The 17,382-nt window shown below is 44.4% G+C and overlaps 2 protein-coding genes across 3 annotated transcripts in view; one reads left to right on the top strand and one right to left on the bottom strand.

Annotated features, from left to right (window-relative positions):
• Window positions 1–6,001, top strand: part of ecd (ecdysoneless homolog (Drosophila)) — a 35,584-nt gene extending 29,583 nt beyond the window's left edge. The window contains exons 11-14 of one of the 2 annotated variants that reach the window (XR_013889743.1): window positions 892–959; window positions 1,871–2,085; window positions 3,131–3,582; window positions 5,921–6,001. Coding sequence is in view for 1 of the 2 variants with exons in the window: in XM_080215934.1 (XP_080072060.1) it covers window positions 892–959; window positions 1,871–2,085; window positions 3,131–3,343 (496 nt within the window). In the remaining variant the exon portion in view is untranslated. Of the gene's footprint in view, window positions 1–891; window positions 960–1,870; window positions 2,086–3,130; window positions 4,789–5,920 lie in introns of those variants that run through there. The other variant, XM_080215934.1, reaches the window with a different exon arrangement.
• Window positions 5,609–13,039, bottom strand: LOC145360592 (uncharacterized). Its single transcript, XM_080215935.1, has 3 exons — window positions 12,715–13,039; window positions 9,641–9,935; window positions 5,609–6,373 (listed from the first exon to the last, which is right to left on the bottom strand). Exons 1-3 carry the CDS (start codon window positions 12,886–12,888, stop codon window positions 5,835–5,837), a joined length of 1,008 nt encoding a protein of 335 aa, XP_080072061.1. The 5' UTR covers window positions 12,889–13,039; the 3' UTR covers window positions 5,609–5,834.
• Between the last annotated feature and the right edge of the window lie 4,343 nt (window positions 13,040–17,382).

Genomic DNA, 17,382 nt, shown 5'->3' with positions numbered 1-17,382 from the left:
CCGTGTAGACTACAGTGAACCTGTATCCCCCCTGTGTAGACTACAGTGAACCCTGCATCCACCCACCTGTGTAGACTACAGTGAACCTGCATCCCCCCATCACCCCCACCCCCCAAACCAAGTTAACTGTCCGCTCCCTTGATTTATCTATTTAGCTGGCACTTCTCACACCCAGACTTCCTTCGCCCCCGCCGCCTTCCAAAGTGCCCCAGCTTTTGTTATTTCTCTCCCATGCTCCAACTCCTTTTCCTCCATCTGGGACACGGAATGTGTCCCAGCTCCATTCTTTCGTCCCTTCCCAGGGGAAGTCAGGTTGTGACCCCGCTTCTTTCTGCGAAATTCACTATTTACCTCTAAAATCAGCAAGTGTCATAAAAAGAAATGACCTCAACACAGAGACTGAATTCCTCCCCCAGGCCAAAGATGTGCAGGTTAGGTGAATTGGCCGTGGTAAGTTGACCATTAATGTTGGGGTCTAGCAGGATAAATATATGGGATGACGGGGATAGGGCCTGGATGGGATTGTTGTCACTGCAAACTCAATGGACTGAATGGTCTTCTTCTGCACTGTAGGGATTCTATGATTTAAACAGGATCTGGTCCCATTATTGCTGCCCTCTCATTCCAACTTCACATGAAGGTTACAGTTGTCCCAAGTCCACACGTGGAAAGCCAAAGGGAATTGACTAGTACATACTGAACTGTTAGCTGACCAACAAATAGACAACTGTCTCCAGCTTTGGATGCTCAACCTTATTGCGTAGTCATTAGGTTTGTTGTGATGTGCTTTGAAAATGGTAACTAAACTGAGCCCATTGACAATGCATTATAAAGATCTTGCTGCTGTGATACCATTTGTGAATTTGATTCTTTTCACTCCCTCAATCTCAGATCTTCAGCTACCAGCCAAGTCCAATTTGATGTGAATTCCTTCACCAGTGCTTTGGAAAGGATCCTAGGTAGGAATGTGCAGTATGGGAAGTGTCATCTTAATGCTGGACATGTGAGGCCACATTTTTTAAAAAATTCAATTGCGGACTTGGATATCAATGGACATTTATTGCCCATCTCTAATTGCCCTTGAACTAAGTGGCTTGCTCGGCCATTTCAGAGGGCAGTTGAGAGTCAACCATATTGCTGTGGCTCTGGAGTCACATGTAGGCCAGACCAGGTAAGGACAGCAGATTTCCTTCCCGAGAGGACATTAGTGAACATCTGCCTATTCAAGTGGATATCGTGTGTAATGGGAGAAGACAAGTTAATGTTTCAGTTCAGACCCAACATCAGAACTGAAATGTTAACCTGTATTTCTATGTTTTAACTAACCTACAGTTTCTATTCTTTCAATGTAATTTTGCTTCCCACCTCAGGTCATTGTCAGCCATGCTGGCAATGGCTTCATACATGGCTGACTTGGCAGCTCACCTGTCTCAAGGCTGTGGGTTCAACTCCCATTGCAGGGCTTGAGTACAAAGATCAAAACTGGTATTCCAATGCAGCAGGGAGACTGTGCTCCACTCTCCAAGGTGTCATGTTTCGGATGAGATGTTAAAGAGGCTCCGTCTACCTGCTCACATGGATGTAAAAGTTCCCATGGCACTATTTCAGACAAGAATGGGAGAACTATCCCCAGTTCTCTGGCCAATTGATTAACACCACAGAGCCATTGCCTGGACATTATCACATTGCTGTTTGTGCATGTGCATGTTGGCTGTTGTGTTTCCTATATTACAAGTGACCACACTTCAAAAAATAAAAGTAAAATACTTAATTGGCTGTAAAGTGCTTTAAGCTGTCCAATGGTCATGAAAAGTGCCAGATTGATGCATGATTTTTTTTTGAGTTAGCTGTTCTGTGGTCTTGTCTACAGGAGTGGAATCTGATGAGCTTGACTCGGACGATGTTGACGAGGAAGAGGATTATGATTTATTGGACAGTGAAGCAGAGTCTGACAAAGAGGGTAAACTGGACGGGGATATGTCAGCAGCAAAGGCTCTGGAGAATATTCGCGACTACATGGAGCAGATGGACCAGGAGCTGGCTGGCACCCATATCGGCAAAAGCTTTACTAAACTCACTGAAGAGGTAAGTTAGCTGTGAAAAAGACAGTCGGTTCATATTTAGATTCCTGCCGCAGGAAAACCAGATTTGTGCATGACACCAAGATTAAATTGGTACATATTGCTCACTGTAATTTTTAACAGTCGTCTTATTCCTGCCCTTTGGTAGTCCAGGCATCAAGTAGACCCCCAAATGTCATTCTATTCCCTTTGCTGATGTCAAATGGTAAATTGAATTATAATACATACAGGACAATCAGAACTTTGATTCCATTTGTCCCCTCTGGTTTTTGACACCAGTGGAGCCCTTATTCACCCTCACTTATACTCTATGACGAGTGCCATGTCCTCTGGAGCTCTTTCCCCTAGTGCTTTGTAACTTATCACCTCACTCACGATTCCTAAAGCCTGTGAACTTTGTCATCATCATAGCTTCCAGTATGAATTCCTTTCTACTGATCGTCCACATTTCCCACAAAGGTACAGCAAAATATCAAACCCTATGTGAGGAGTGGTATTAAAATATAAGTACATGGGTTTACAGGTAGTACAATGAACTGTCTGTTTACAGGCTTAAGAAAATTTGTGGGACACCAGAATGCTGGGTTTGTCCATCGTTGTCAACGAAAAGTGACATGTTTTTCCAATTTTATGTTTCCTTACTCAACTGCTCCAAGTACTGGCCATCAGGATGAATATACTTGGCTTGACATCCTCTTGAGGGTGTCAGGCCAAGTATATTTTCTCTCAACCTGACGAGAGAAATATGGTTGGAGACCCCTCGAGTTTAACATTGTATGGAGCACAACTCCAAATCTTAAAAATGCTAAAGTGGCCCCCTTGGTGGTTTACAGAGTCTGTTCAGAATTTGTTTAATTGGGGGACATATTTTTTATTAGCACAGACATGCAGAGTTCTCTTCTGGTTGGGATGGAATGAGACAGTAATAATTAAATACTGTCCTGTTGTAACTAGCTCAGTATACAATACACCATTAGGCTCAATGCATGTGTTTTCTTAGGCTTACCTGTGATGTACTCAATGTAACAGTTTTCTCTTTGGCCTCACAGGTTGGCTCAGATGAACCTAATGTAACTACAGAAGCAGAGGGTGAATTGGAGAGTGATGCTGAAGGGAATTTGAAGATTCTGCCCGTGGATGTGGACTTGAACCTGGTGGAGAACCTGTTGGAGTCATACAGTTCACAAGCTGGCCTGGCAGGGCCTGCCTCGAACATTCTACAAAGCATGGGGATACGACTACCCGATAACCAGGATAAATGAAGACAGCTGTGGCACCTCTACAAAAGTCACCACTTTTGCAACTACTTTTTTATTCTTTATTGATGTCCCAAGATCTACTGTTTCACTATGACACAGCCAGTGGGCTTTAAGGCCGGCCACAGTGTAAATTTACCATAAACTGGAAGACTCGAATGCTTCAAAAGCAAATTATTGAGCGATTGCATCATTTTATATTTTTAAATTTTCCACAAAATCTTGAAGAAACTATTTTTGTCGTTGTAAGTAAATGCAAATATCAGAAATGTTTTTAATTCTTCTGTGGAGATGTTGAGAAGGCCAGCATTTGTTTTCCATCCCTAATTTTGAAACATGTGGTATGCTGGATCACTTCAGAGATCAGCCGGAATAGGGATCAAAAACCCTGTGAAGCTGGCACTGGTCATCCAGCCAACTGAGCCATCCCCCAAAGAGTTTGTGTTGCTTTGGCACCATGCAGAATTATATGCATTTTTTTTAATTCACTGGCAAGGCCAGCATTCATTATCCATCCCTAATTGCTTTTGAGAAGGCAGTGGTGAGCTGCGTCAGTAACATTTTTAACCCTCATTCTTTTTTATTTACTTATTAGTATTGTAAGTAGGCTTACATTAACGTTGCTGTGAAAATCCCCTAGCCGCCACACTCTGGTGCCTGTTTGGGTACAGTGATAGAGAATTTAGCACAGCCAATGTACCTAACCAGCATGAATTTCAGACTGTGGAGGAAAACAGAGCACCCGTAGGAAACCCACGCAGACACGAGGAGAATGTGCAGACTTTGACGGTGACCCAAGCTGGGAATTGAACCTGGGTCCCTGGTGCTGTGAGGCAGCAGTGCTAACTGCTGTGCCAGCCATTTAATTCTACAATTGTATTTTATATATTTTTACAGGGTATCTGACAGCACAAAGTTGTACAACCATTTCCAGTAACTTCTCTGGCAGTAGAGTACACAGGTTCCAAAGTACTGGGCAGAGCAGTAGGGAGATGTAGGTCTGTGAGCCGTTGGGGTATGGGCAATTTGCTGTTGTTCAATTACGAGGAGAGACTAAGGAAGGTGGAGTTGTTCTTAACAAAGACATGTTCAAAATCATGAAGGGTTTTGGTAGAGTAAATAAGGAGAGACAGTTTTTAGAAATGATGGTCTAGTACGCAGTCAATATGGATTTAAAAGATCCTAAGGCAAGATGAGATTTGCTTTTAATACATTCAATTAAAATTAGGAATGCATTTCCCAAAAGGATGTCAGTGGTTGATTCAGTAATAATTTAGACAGTGAGTTGATACATTCTTGATGGGCTGCCCTCAAAAGACTCAAAGTTTGTGTAACACCATGTTTCACTGCTTTATTTGCAATAAGAATCTATACAGATCTTGTACTTAATAGGATAATGCACTCCGCGCTATTGAGCTACACTCAGCCAATAAATCTCAGTTTGATATTTAGCCTGGCCTGCTTGCTGCACTATGACATTAATTACCTTATCATTCTGCTATCAGTTACAAAACCTTCAGTTGTCACATCTCCATATTCTGGGATTCTCTTTATAAACCCTTTGAGCTTGCAACATCTTTGACACAACAAGTTACTGTGTACAGGTTCAGCATTTATAAAGTCCAGTGTGCAAGAAGCTCTGCATGTACAAACAGGAGGAAAGGTCTACACCTTGCTGGGCTAGGGAGGAATCGAAAGCTGACCAAGATTCTCTCATTATGGTAGGTTGCTCAGAATTGGATGGGTTGCAGAGTACATGTCAATAACCTGCTGAATCTGACTGTGTAGACCCCCGCATGGAGAATGGCCACTTCCACAAGGATAAAGATCTCTACAGCACAGGAGCAGGCCCTTCGGCCCACTAAACCTGCACCAATACATTGTTTCAAATCCTCTGTTTGCCTCCTGTTTATGTATTTATCAAGATACACCTTGAATGTTGCTAAAGTGCCTGCTTCCACTACTTCCATTGACAGTGTGTTCCAGGCACCCACCTTCCTCTGCATGTCTCCCCTAATCTTTCCCACTCTCACTTAAACTTGTGCTCTCTTATAGTTGACCTTTCTGCTCTTGGGGAAAAAAAGCCTCTGACCATCCACCCTATCAATGCCCCTCATAATTTTGTAGACTTCTATTAGGTCACCCCTCAGTCTCTGTCTTTCCAGTGAAAACAAGGTGCTGGAGGACAGTCAGTGTCCGTCAACTTTGTACCTTGAAATCTGAACGGGAAGATACTGTAAGGATTTAGAAGAATAAAAAAAACTGACAGTATTTCAGCAACATATGAATTTATTTAGGAGAAAACATTTCCAGCAATTACCCTGAGTAACAGTAAAGGATATTTAAAGTACAAAAGCTCACAGCTCACAAAATATTTACCCCCCGCCCCCTCAGTATTGAGATACACGTTTTATGTAACAAGTTGGACATTGTACTGGAGAATGGTAGACACAGAATGAACGCTCAGGTGATAAAAGGAGGAAAGTTATCCATCGACTTAAATTCCAATACTTGGAACGTACTGAGCAGTTTTCAGGTGGAGATTTTCATTGCATCTTTCCTTGTTGCTGTCTTTCTCTCTAGAGTCTTTGTGCACATAAATGCCTACTCCACTGGTACTGATGAGAAGTGGGAGTGAGGAGGAAGTCCATCCATGTGTGACAATGTTCCTCAGTGCCAACATGTCTGTCTTGGCCACCTCAATCATGCTCATTGTCAGTGCCGAGCTCAGCAAGGTGCACAGGAACACAAGGCAATTCAGCAAGGACCCCAGGAGCAACACCAAGGCAAAGAAGCCCAAAAAGATCAGACTGGACCAGCTGCCTGAAGGGAGAATCTGAGGAGTATCTGGGTGGAGCAGGCAGTACACAAACAGCAGTGGACAGCTGTTAATGGTGCAAGTGTAATAGACATCCAACACTGACATGCTGTGGTCTTGACCAAGCTTTTGGATCAAAGTGAGGTAAGTACTCTTGAACATGAGGTTTAAGAGTCCATAGATGTACACAATAATACCATCAGTGAAGTTCTGAAAACCTAGGCAGGAACAAATCAGAGCAGTTCATATTTAGAAAGCAGGATAAACATGTGGTAACAGTTACTTTTCCCCGATTTTTAACATTCTTCAAAATAAATCAGTTTCCCAATAGGACATGAATTTAACAGTTGCTATGGCAGCCCTGCAACAGGGAGATGTGATGTGCTCTGTATGAAGTTAATGAATCATAGATTCCTACAGTGCAGAAGGAGGCCATTTGGTCCATCGAGTCTGCACTGACCACAATCCCACCCAGGCCTTATCCCCATCACCCATATATTTACCCTGCGAGTCCTCCTGACACCAAGAGCTAATTTAGCATGGCCAATCCATCTAACCCAAGCATCTTTGGACTGTGGAAGGAAACGCACATAGACATGGGGAGAACGTGCAAACTCCAAACAGTGTGTGACCCAACCTGGGATTCAAACCCGGGTCACTGGTGCTATGAGGCAGCAGTGCTAACCAATGTACCACTGTGCCGTCCATGGTAAGGGAAATGGATGACATACTCTGAATGGTGTTGAACTAACTAACAATAAAATTGAAAGGAACCCAATATTCTTAATCATGTGTGACCAATGTCAGACAGCAGTCAACAAAACTGTTAAAGTATTGGCCAGAGGAAGTCCTAATCTAACTGCACACTGCTCCAATCTACCTACATCCTAAGAAATGTGGTAAAGGGTCATCCGGACTCAGAGTTTGGCCCTATACTCTCTCAGTAAGTAGTCTCACAACATCACGTTAAAGACCAACAGGTTTATTTGGTAACAAATGCCACTAGGCCATTCACCAGGTAGACAATATATACTCTTGCAACTCGGCCAATGTTGTCTACCTGATACGCTGCAGGGAAGGATGATCCGAGGCATGGTACACTGGGGAGACTATGCAGACACTATGACAACGGATGAATGAACACCGCTCGACAATCACCAGGCAAGACTGTTCTCTTCCTGTTGGCGAACACTTCAGCGGTCACAGGCATTCGGCCCCTGATCTTTGGGTAAATGTTCTCCAAGGTGGCTTTCATGGCACATGATAGCGCAGAGTCACTGAGCAGACTGATAGCCAAGTTCCACACACACGGACAGCCTCAACCGGGATCTTGGATTCATGTCACACTATTTGTAACTCCCATGACTTGCCTGGGTTTGCAACATCTCACTTACTGCCCTGTCTGGAGACAATACACATCTCTTTAACCTATGCTTAATGCTATTTCTACTCACATTGTCTGCACCTTTAAGACTCGCATTCTCATCACTATTCTGTAAACTGTGTGTGTGCCTTTATATCCACTGTTTGTGATCAGAACTCCCCACTCACCTGACGAAGGGGCAGTGCTCTGAAAGCTACTGACGTTTGTTACCAAGTGAACCTGTTGGACTTTAACCTGGTGTTGTGAGACTTCTTACTGTGTTTACCCCAGTTCAATGCCAGCATCTATTCTCTTGCCACAGGCCTGCTGAGATTTTCTAGCATTTTTTGTTTTTGTCTCAGATTTCAGCACCCACAGTATTTTGTCTTTATCTTGAGAAATGTATCCAGTTCTGGTCACATTCATTTCTAAAGGAAGTGCACAAGTAGGGGCCTCTTCTTTGAGCCCAAGCATCAAAGATTGTACTTACGAGAAAGAAATCATAGAATCCCTGGAGTACAGAAGGAGGCCATTCAGTCCATCGAGTCAGTACCATCCACAATCCCACCTATTCCCGTAATTTATCACACATTTATCCCACTCATCCCCCTGACACTAAGGTCAATTTCACATAGCCAATCAACCTAATCTGCACAGCTTTGGACTGTGGGAGTAAACTGAAGCAGCCAGAAATAACCCACGCAGACACGAGGAAAATGTGCAGACTCCACACAGACAGATTGACAGGCTGGAATTGAACCTGAGTCCCTGGCTCTGTGAGGCAGCAGTGCTAACCTCTGTCACCGTGCTGCCCCTTGAAACGGAGAAACTTGGGGTATTTTCGCCTTAAAAAGTGGTCTTCCAGAAGGTATCAAAAATAACAGAAAAACAAAAATAAGATACATGAGGGATCCAGGTTCGATTCCTGGCTTGGGTGATTGTGCAGAGTCTGCACATTCTCCTCGTGTCTGCATGGGTTTTCTCTGGCTGTTCCACTTTCCTCCCACAGTCCGAAAGGCGTGCTGGTTAGGTGCATTGGCTGTGCTAAATTCTCCCTCTGTGTACCCAAACAGGCGCCAGAGTGTGGCAACTAGGGCAATTGCACAGTAACTTCATTGCAATGTTAATGCAAGCCTACTTGTGACATTAAAAAGTAAACTTTAACTTTGAATACACAAGGATATTCAGGCAAATTTACAACGGAGGAGATTCTTCTATCCACAGCAGCGTGAATACGTGGAATGGGCTCTATAAAAATACCAAAATCTCACAGTCACTCAATTGAACTCTTAAGTAATTTATCTAGCAACAAATTTTCTGTTGGTGAATTCAAGTCACCTCTCACACAAATTAAAATAATTGTAGGGACTAGCGATAACTAATTTTAACAACCATATTGGTACCATGAGAGTTAATGCTCCAGCAACCATTTATTGATCTTTCTTCCACAATCTTTGGAGAGAGGAATGATGTTGCTGTGGATAACCCTTCAGTGACACATGGTTCATGGTCACACATCTTGCAGGTAGAGGGTTCACCATCCTTTTTAAATCAGTGGAATGAGATGCAAAGAGAAATTTGGCACAGAACTTGCCACTGAGGAGGGGGCAGAGAGAGAAAGTGAAGGAAGTTGAGTCAAAAATGCAAACTGGGGCACAGGGCTAGAAAATGCTGTGGGATGAATATTAAGTCGAGACAGTCGAGTTTGAAACTAGACTTGTATTTATATAAATACATTTAACATGAATTGAATTACTTTGAAATGAGGTAATGTATGGAAGCTATGCTCTGGTTTATTCTTCATTGCTTCTTGGGGCAGCATGATGGCATAATGGTTAGCACTGCTGCTTCACAGTGCCAGGGACCTGGGTTCGATTCTTGGCTTAGGTCACTGTCTGTGTGGAGTTTGCATATTCTCCCTGTGTCTGCATGGGTTTCCTGTGGATGCTCCAGTGTCCTCCCACAGCCAAAGACATGCTGGTTAGGTGCATTGGCTATGCTAAATTCTCCCTCAGTGTATCCGAACAGGCACCGGAGTGTGGCCACTAGGGGATTTTCACAGTAACTTCGTTGCAGTGTTAATGTAAGCCAACTTGTGACTAATAAATAAACTTTATCTTACCTGCAAAAATGGTGCAGGAGGTGATCACGAGCACCAGAAAAGTACTGCTGAAGGAGGTTCTCTTTTTCACGTTGAACATTTCCATGAACGCCAAGGTGGCCACGGGTGTAAATCGCCCGATGAATGTGAAGACACTGGAATTGGAGTTGCTCGCAGCCCACAGGGTTAGGACTGAATGGAAGCTGAAGCAAATGGAAGGGAGAAAGAAGATCTCTCCATTCTCCAGTAAATAGGGCCTGATATTCAACAGTCTGGCTTGCCTCAATATCTGCAGTACCACAATAGTCAGCAGCGCCTAACAAAGGATAACACAGTGAAACAGTATTGCACGGGACTTGTATGCATTGCATACATCCTAAAATGTCTCAAAGGATTTTGTATGCAATAAGTTACTTAAAATGACTGTGAAGTACATTAAACAGTTATTTTGTGCAGCAGAAGATCCCACAAATAACAATGAAGTGAATTGCCAGCCAATCTGCTTTTCACAGTCTCCGTCGAGGGAGGAATGTGGACCAGGACATCAGGCTACCTGCTCTTCAGACGGTGCCACTGGACTTTTGACTTGCCCTTGCCGCTGCACTAAAGAGTCTGCCCACTTTGTGAAACCCCAATTCCTTGAGTGGAGCTCAAGCCACAAAGTGACACAGTGGTTAGCACAGCGCCAGGGACCCACGTTCAATTCCAGCTTTGGGTCACTGTCTGTGGGGAGTTTGCACATTCTCCCTGTGTCTGTGTGCGTTTCCTCCGGGTGCTCCGGTTTCCTCCCATAGTCCAAAGATGTGCGGGTTAGGTGGCTTGGCCATACTAAATTGACCCTTCATGTCTAAAGATATGTTGGTTAGGGAGATTTTCCATGCTAACTTATCCGCTTAATGTCCAAAGATATGTAGATTATGTGAATTGGCCATGATAAATATACGGGGTTATGGGAATAGGGTGGAGGGGAGGATATAGGTGGATTTTAGCAAGTCGGTGCAGGCTTGATAGGCCAAATGGCCCCTTTCTACACTGTAGGGATTCTATGGTATCACCAAATTGGTAACACCTGAGGAACTGATCAAAATGCTCTTGCAATGTTCGTACTGGTGCCAGCTAAAGTGTCACTAATCCTCTGAATTCAAATGTAATTATTTCTTCAGCATAGGGGCAGCAAGGTGGCACAGTGATTAGCATTACTGCCTCACAGTTCTGGGGCCTGGGTTCGATTCCCAGCTTGGGTCAATGTCTCTGTGGAATCTGCACATTCTCCCCATGTCTGCAGTGGTTTCCTCCGAGTGTTCCGGTTTCCTCCCACAATCCAAAGATTTGTGGGCTAGGTTGTTTGGGCATGTTAAATTGCCTCTTAATGTCGCAGGATTAGAGGGATTAGCGGGGTAAATGTGTGGGGTTGTGGGGATAGGGTCTAGGGTGGGATTATTGTCGGTGCAGACTCAATGGGTTGAATGGCCTTCTTCTGTACTGTAAGGTTTCTCTAATTCTACGATAAGATAACATCATTTCTGGATACATAAAACTGTTCATCACTGGAAGTAAGTGAGAGGTGGAGGGTTCATTCACCGCACTCCACAGCAATATTTAAAGAATTGATATCAACAGCTGAGCTAAGAGCAGCAGTCCTTCACCTGTACACAGGAATGAATAACCTCGTGTTTCTCTAAGTATCTTCGCCAGATGGACTGCAGCAGTTCAACAGTCATTGTCACTTTCTCAAGGGGAGGAGGAGGCAATGCTTGCTGACTGTGCCAGTGATGCCCACATCAGTGAATAAAAAAGAAAGCTACCAGTAATGTTAAATGCCAAAATAAAACTATTACTAATTTGGTGGCACATTTATCCCTGAGGCAACAAAGCAAATATATGATCACTGAAGCATCAATTTTTAAAAAGTGGACAAACTATTGGAACAAAGAGGGAGTTTGAATTATTTAATTGCCACCAAGGAGTGAGTTAAGGCAGAAAAAGCCCCATTATAGAGATGTGAAGGGGGAGAAAGTACAAAAGTGTTTGGAAACGAACAGTGGGGTTAAATCAATGAACCATCGAGTCTACCCTGTCCACTGCCCTTATTATTTAATTTCCCTCTAATTATTTAATTGCTCTTTTTAAAAATAAACTATTTGAGAAAAGCAACATAATTCTCTGAAGAGCATTTTCTAACCTACCTTTTGATTTATTTTAAATTCATGCTCTTTCATTATTATCTTGCTATCATAACCTAACACAGCCTTGAATATATCGGGTTATATTTTAACTGATTGGGCTTTAATGAAAAGCCCTAACTCTCTTCTTACCTGTAATCTTGTGATGTACAAATGAAATTCAAGCTGCAACTTTTCTATTACTGGCACATCTTAAAAATACTGCCGATTAATCGATATCCTCTTAAAATTTAACATTACTGTCTTTGCTTATTGTACTCCTGGCACAAAGCCAGACCATTCTAGTGGCCTTCTTTAACTTTAAGTTTCCACTCAGTCCAAAGACGTGCTGGTTAGGTTTAGATAGGGGGCACAGTGGTTAGCACTGCTGCCTCACAGCACTAGGGACCTGGGTTCAATTCCAGCCTCAGGTCACTGTCTGTGTGGAGTCCACATGTTCTCCCCCCTAAATGCTTGAGTTTCCTCCGGATGCTCCGGTTTTCTCCCACACTCCAAAGATGTGCAGGTTGATTGGTCATAGTAAATTGTCCCTTAGTGTCAGGGGGATTAGCAGGGGAGATACGTGGGGATAGGGCCTGGGTGGGCTTGTGGTCTGTACAGACTCGATGGGTCGAATGGCCTCCTTCTGCACTGTAGGAATTCTGTGATTAAATTACCTGTTATTTGCAACTAAGAACTTGCTAAACGCTGCTCCATTTAATTCGTAGTAACTTCATTGCATTAAGCCAACTTTAACATTAAGAGCTAGCACAGATATGATGGACAGAATGGCTTCCTCGTGTGCTGTATGGTTCTATAATTCTCTCTGAAAGGGTAATTGTGGGGGGGGGGGGGAGCCAAATCCCTAACAGACCGCGTTGTGTTGGTACCAAGAGCAGAATGGCAGCGCTGGCCCCTGGCTAATCTCCTAACCTGGCAGAGAGCGATGAAAGCGGGGAAGTTGAAGCGGTATTGGTTGATGAAGACGCCGTTGAAGAACTCGGAGAAGCCGGAGCAGAGCACGTAGAGAGCCCCGGAGACTGAGAGGCAGCAGCCGCAGAGCGGACTCCTGGATCCGGCTTCCTGAGCAGGGACTGCCGCCTCCATCCCCACACACACACACACACACAGCAGGACATTAAAAATTAACCAACGACCCCATCAATAGATAGCCATGAACTTCCTGCACAAACCCTTCCCTTCCATCCTGGTCAATCATCTACAGTTCAACTACAAACCCCTGCTGCGTTTCAACAAGATATTAAATACCTCCGGAAATCGGAGACAATGTTCAAGACACACAGCAACCAAGACTAGACCGGTAACATTCCGAGCGTCTGGACTTCACATGAGGTGTTGCCATTAAAGAAGACGCGGAACTGCATTTATATAGCGCCTTTCACAACCTCCCACCCAACTGGGAAGAGGGGAGGGTGAGAGGGAGCGGGGAGAGGAGGGGTGAGGTAGGGTGGGGAGGAGTGAGGTGGGTAAGGGAGGGGGGAGAGGAGAGAGGGAGGCAGGAGTGGGGGAGGAGGGGGAAGGGGGCAAAAGGAAGCAGGTCCCAAATCCATCCCAGCCAGAGCAGGGATTGAACCCTGTGCTGTTAGACCACAAGACATAGTCAATTTGGCCACTCGGCCCATCGAGTCTGCTCTGCCATTGGCTGATATTTTTCTCATCCCCATTCTCCTGCCTTTTCCCCATAACCCCTGATCCCCTTATTAATCAAGAACCTATCTATGTCTGCCTTAAAAACACTCAGTGACCTGGCCTCCACAACCTTCTGTGGCAACGAGTTCCATAGATTCACCACTCTCTGGCTGAAGAAATTCCTCCTCATCTCTGTTTTAAAGGATCGTCCCTTTAGCCTGAGGTTGTGCTCTAATGTTGGCACAAATCTGATCCACACTGGCTGTGGATGCTGGGATGTAGTTTCCTCTGGCTGGGGGGATGGAGGGGAGGGGGGGCGGTTGGTCTAGAACAAGTCTCAGGATACGGGTTAGCCATTTAGGACTGAGATGGAGAGAAACATCTTCACTCAGAGGGTGGTGAACATGTGGAGTTCTCTACCCAGAAGGTTGTGGGAGGCCAAGTACAGGAGTACAGTCTTCAGATAGAGAATCAACCATGATCATGTTGAATGGGGGAGCAGGTTTGAAGGGCCGAATAGCCAACTCCCACTCCATGTTCAGCCAACTCACTCCCAAGTTGCTGTTGAGCTCAAGTCTTGGAGCTAGGAATAGTGATGGAAGAGGCTCCAATTTCTGTCCATCACACAGCGAACCAGGAATTTCTCCAACCCTTACCTCCTGCCACTGGCGTGCATTGGAAGGATTTACAATTTCATACTCAGTACATTTCCATGAAATAAAAAGAGAAAATGCTAAAAAAAATTCCACATCCTCAATGTAGGGATGGCACAGTGGCACAGTGGTAAGCACAGCTGCCTCACAGCACAGGGACCTGAATTCAATTCCAGCCTGGGGTCACTGTCCGTGTGGAACAAAAGAACAAAAAAAAAAGAAAATTACAGCACAGGAACAGGCCCTTCAGCCCTCCAAGCCAGAACCAACCATGCTGCCTGACTGAACAAAAAACCCAGGGGACCATATCCCTCTGTTCCCATCCTATTTCATGTATTTGTCAAGATGCCCCTTAAAAGTCACTATCGTATCCGCTTCCACTACCCCCCTGGCAGTGAGTTCCAGGCACCCACCACCCTCTGTGTAAAAAACTTGCCTCGTACATCTCCTTTAAAACTTGCCCCTCGCACCTTACACTAGTAAGTAGTCTCACAACACCAGGTTAAACTCCAACAGGTTTATTTGGTAGCACGAGCTTTCAGAGCATTGTCCCTACATCAGGTGAGTGCAATGCTCTGAAAGCTCGTGTTGTCAAATTGGATTTTAACCTGATGTTGTGAGACTACTTACTGTGCCTACCCCAGTCCAATGCTGGCAACTCCACACCCTAAACGTATGCCCCTAGTAATTGACTCTTCCACCCTAGTAAAAAGCTTCTGATTATCCACTCTGTTCATGCCCCTCATAATCTTGTCAACTTATATCAAGTTGCCCCTCAACCTCTGTTTGCACATTCTCCCTATGTCTGCGTGGGTTTCCTCCGGGTGCTCTGGTTTCCTCCCACACTCCAAAGATGTGTGAGTTAAGTGGGTTGACCATGCTGAATTGCCCCTTAGTGTCAGGGGGGCTAGCTAGAGTAAATGCATGGGATTATGGAGATAAAGCCTGGATGGGACTGTCGTCAGTGCAGACCTGGTGGGCCGAATGATCTCCTTCTGCACTGTCCTAGAGCTTGACTTGAACTCGGAGTTCTGTTCAAAATCAGGAACACTATCACCGTGCCACAAGATCTCATCCATACTTGGTTATAAACCATTAACATCTTCTTGATCACGTGTGAGCTCATCAACCTGAAAGATTAACTCTGTTTCTCTTTCCACAGACCTGCTGTGTGTTACCAGCTTTAGCCCTTATTATTTCAGTCCTGCAGCATCCAAAGTATTTCATTTTGTCGAAGTGTGCAGAACTCAAAATAAAAGAGCAAAACGAAATGTTGGAAATACTCAGGGAGTTTGGTAGCATTGGGGCTGAGAGACAGAGTTGAGTCCTTTTGTTATTAGATTCATGTTTTTTTTGTGAAGTTTAGGGAAAAGGGTTCAAGGGTGAAATAAGCCAGAGGTGTGTGATCGGGGTAGAGGACAGGAGTGATGACACAAATGATAAAGGTGCAAGGTAAACTGAGCTAGTACTAAGGTAAATATAGAAACAAAGAGTGAGTTCAGAGGAGATGCAGCTGGGGAGATAAAGATGTGTAGAATTCTATCTAGACTGGGAGCATTGAAGGATGAAGTAAACACCAGTGCAAAGAAGACAATGGTTTGATATTACCAGCGTTATATGAACAGCTACACTCTGTTGTGTGCTTTGGGTACTCCATTGTGGAAAGGATATTGGACCCAAGGCGAAAGTACGAGGATGTCACCATGGATGAGAAATTATGGTTACAGTGTGAGATTTCGCAAGTTGAAATCGCTAAGGGAGAATCCAACTGCTGTTCCAAATTCTGAAAGCAATTGGCAGCATAAATAATGGTAAATTATCCACACTGATCGGTGAATCGGGAAGGAAAAGAGGTGTAAAGTAATGAGGGGGGGGTGAGAAGAAGCTCTTCAGGATCCAGTCCTGAAGAGTATTATTGAAGCTGAGACAGAAATCTGTACAGAAATGAAGAAGAAAAATACTAAAGGCTGAGAGAAAAGATAGGAAATTGGATTTTGAGTTAATTGCTTTAGTGGGGAGAAGCATAAGAAAAACTTGATTTCTCCAGCGTCAATCACTCAGAACATCCCAAAGTGCTTTACAGTTTATACTTAATGAAGTATAATTAGGAAACAAAGCAGCCAATCTACGCACAGCAAGTTCCCATAAACAGCCACCTAACGGTGTCCAATGTTCCCTCTCCAAGAGAGAAAATGCTGGAAAATCTCAGCAGCAGCATCCGTAAGGAGAGAAAAGAGCTGACGTTTCGAGTCCAGATGACCCTTCGTCAAACAATGTTCCGTCTATCTGTTCTTTATTGTATGCAGCCTTTTTGTTGCGATACTTTTAAGATAGGTGTGTAGTTAATTAATCTGTCACAAGTGGACTTACTTTAACACTGCAATGAAGTCATTGTGAAAATCCTCTAGTCACCACACTCCAGTGCTTGTTCGGGTACACTGAGGGAGATTAGCACGGCCAGTGTACCTAATCAGCATGTCTTTTGGACTGTGGGAGGAAACTGGAGCACCCGGAAAAAATGCAGGCAGACACATGGGGAAAACGTGCAGACTCCACACAGACAGTGACCCAAGCCAGGAACTGAACCCGAGCTCCCTAGTGCTGTGCAGCAGCAGTACTAACCACTGTGCCACTGTGTCTGGCTGTGCACCTTAAAGAACATTGGCTGTTGATTGCACAGATGTAGAGCTTAAAGGGAACATTGACAATGACTAGATGATCTATTTCAACTGCTGGTTGAGAGATAAACATTGGCTAGGACATGGGGAAGGGCACGGGGGAGGGGGCATGTTGGGCAGACAGTGCCTCAGTTTAATATTTTAACCAAAAGGTGTAACCTCCAATGTCAGCACTCTGTCAGCGCCGCAATGGATTGTTAGCCTAGATTTGTATTCAAATCTCTGGAGGGGGGTCGAATCCACAACCTTTAGACTCTGATAAAACTGCTGATCACCAAGTGACAGCTGTCACCACAACAAATGTTAGCTTAGCTGGCAATGCTCACAGCAAGAGAATATCTTTCACAGAATACCACAGTGCATATGAGGCCCTTCAGCCCATTGAGTCAACACCGATGCAGGAAGTGCCCTGACCTGCCCACCTAATGCCAGCACTTAGCCTGTAGCCCTGAATGTTATGATGTGCCAAGTACTTATCCAGGTACTTTTTAAGGATGTGAGGCATCCTGCCTCCACCACCCTCCCAGGGAGTGCATTCCAGCCGTCAGCATCCCCGGGTAAAGAAGTATTTCCTCAAATCCCCCCCTAAACCTCCCACCCCTCGCTTTTAATTTGTGTTC

The sequence above is a fragment of the Carcharhinus amblyrhynchos genome, chromosome 31 (genome assembly GCF_965287045.1).
Source record: "Carcharhinus amblyrhynchos chromosome 31, sCarAmb.v2.hapA, whole genome shotgun sequence".
In the NCBI taxonomy this organism is placed as follows: Eukaryota; Metazoa; Chordata; class Chondrichthyes; order Carcharhiniformes; family Carcharhinidae; genus Carcharhinus; species Carcharhinus amblyrhynchos.
The sequence above is the reverse complement of the archived record's forward strand: the minus strand, read 5'-3'. Positions and strand labels throughout refer to the sequence as shown.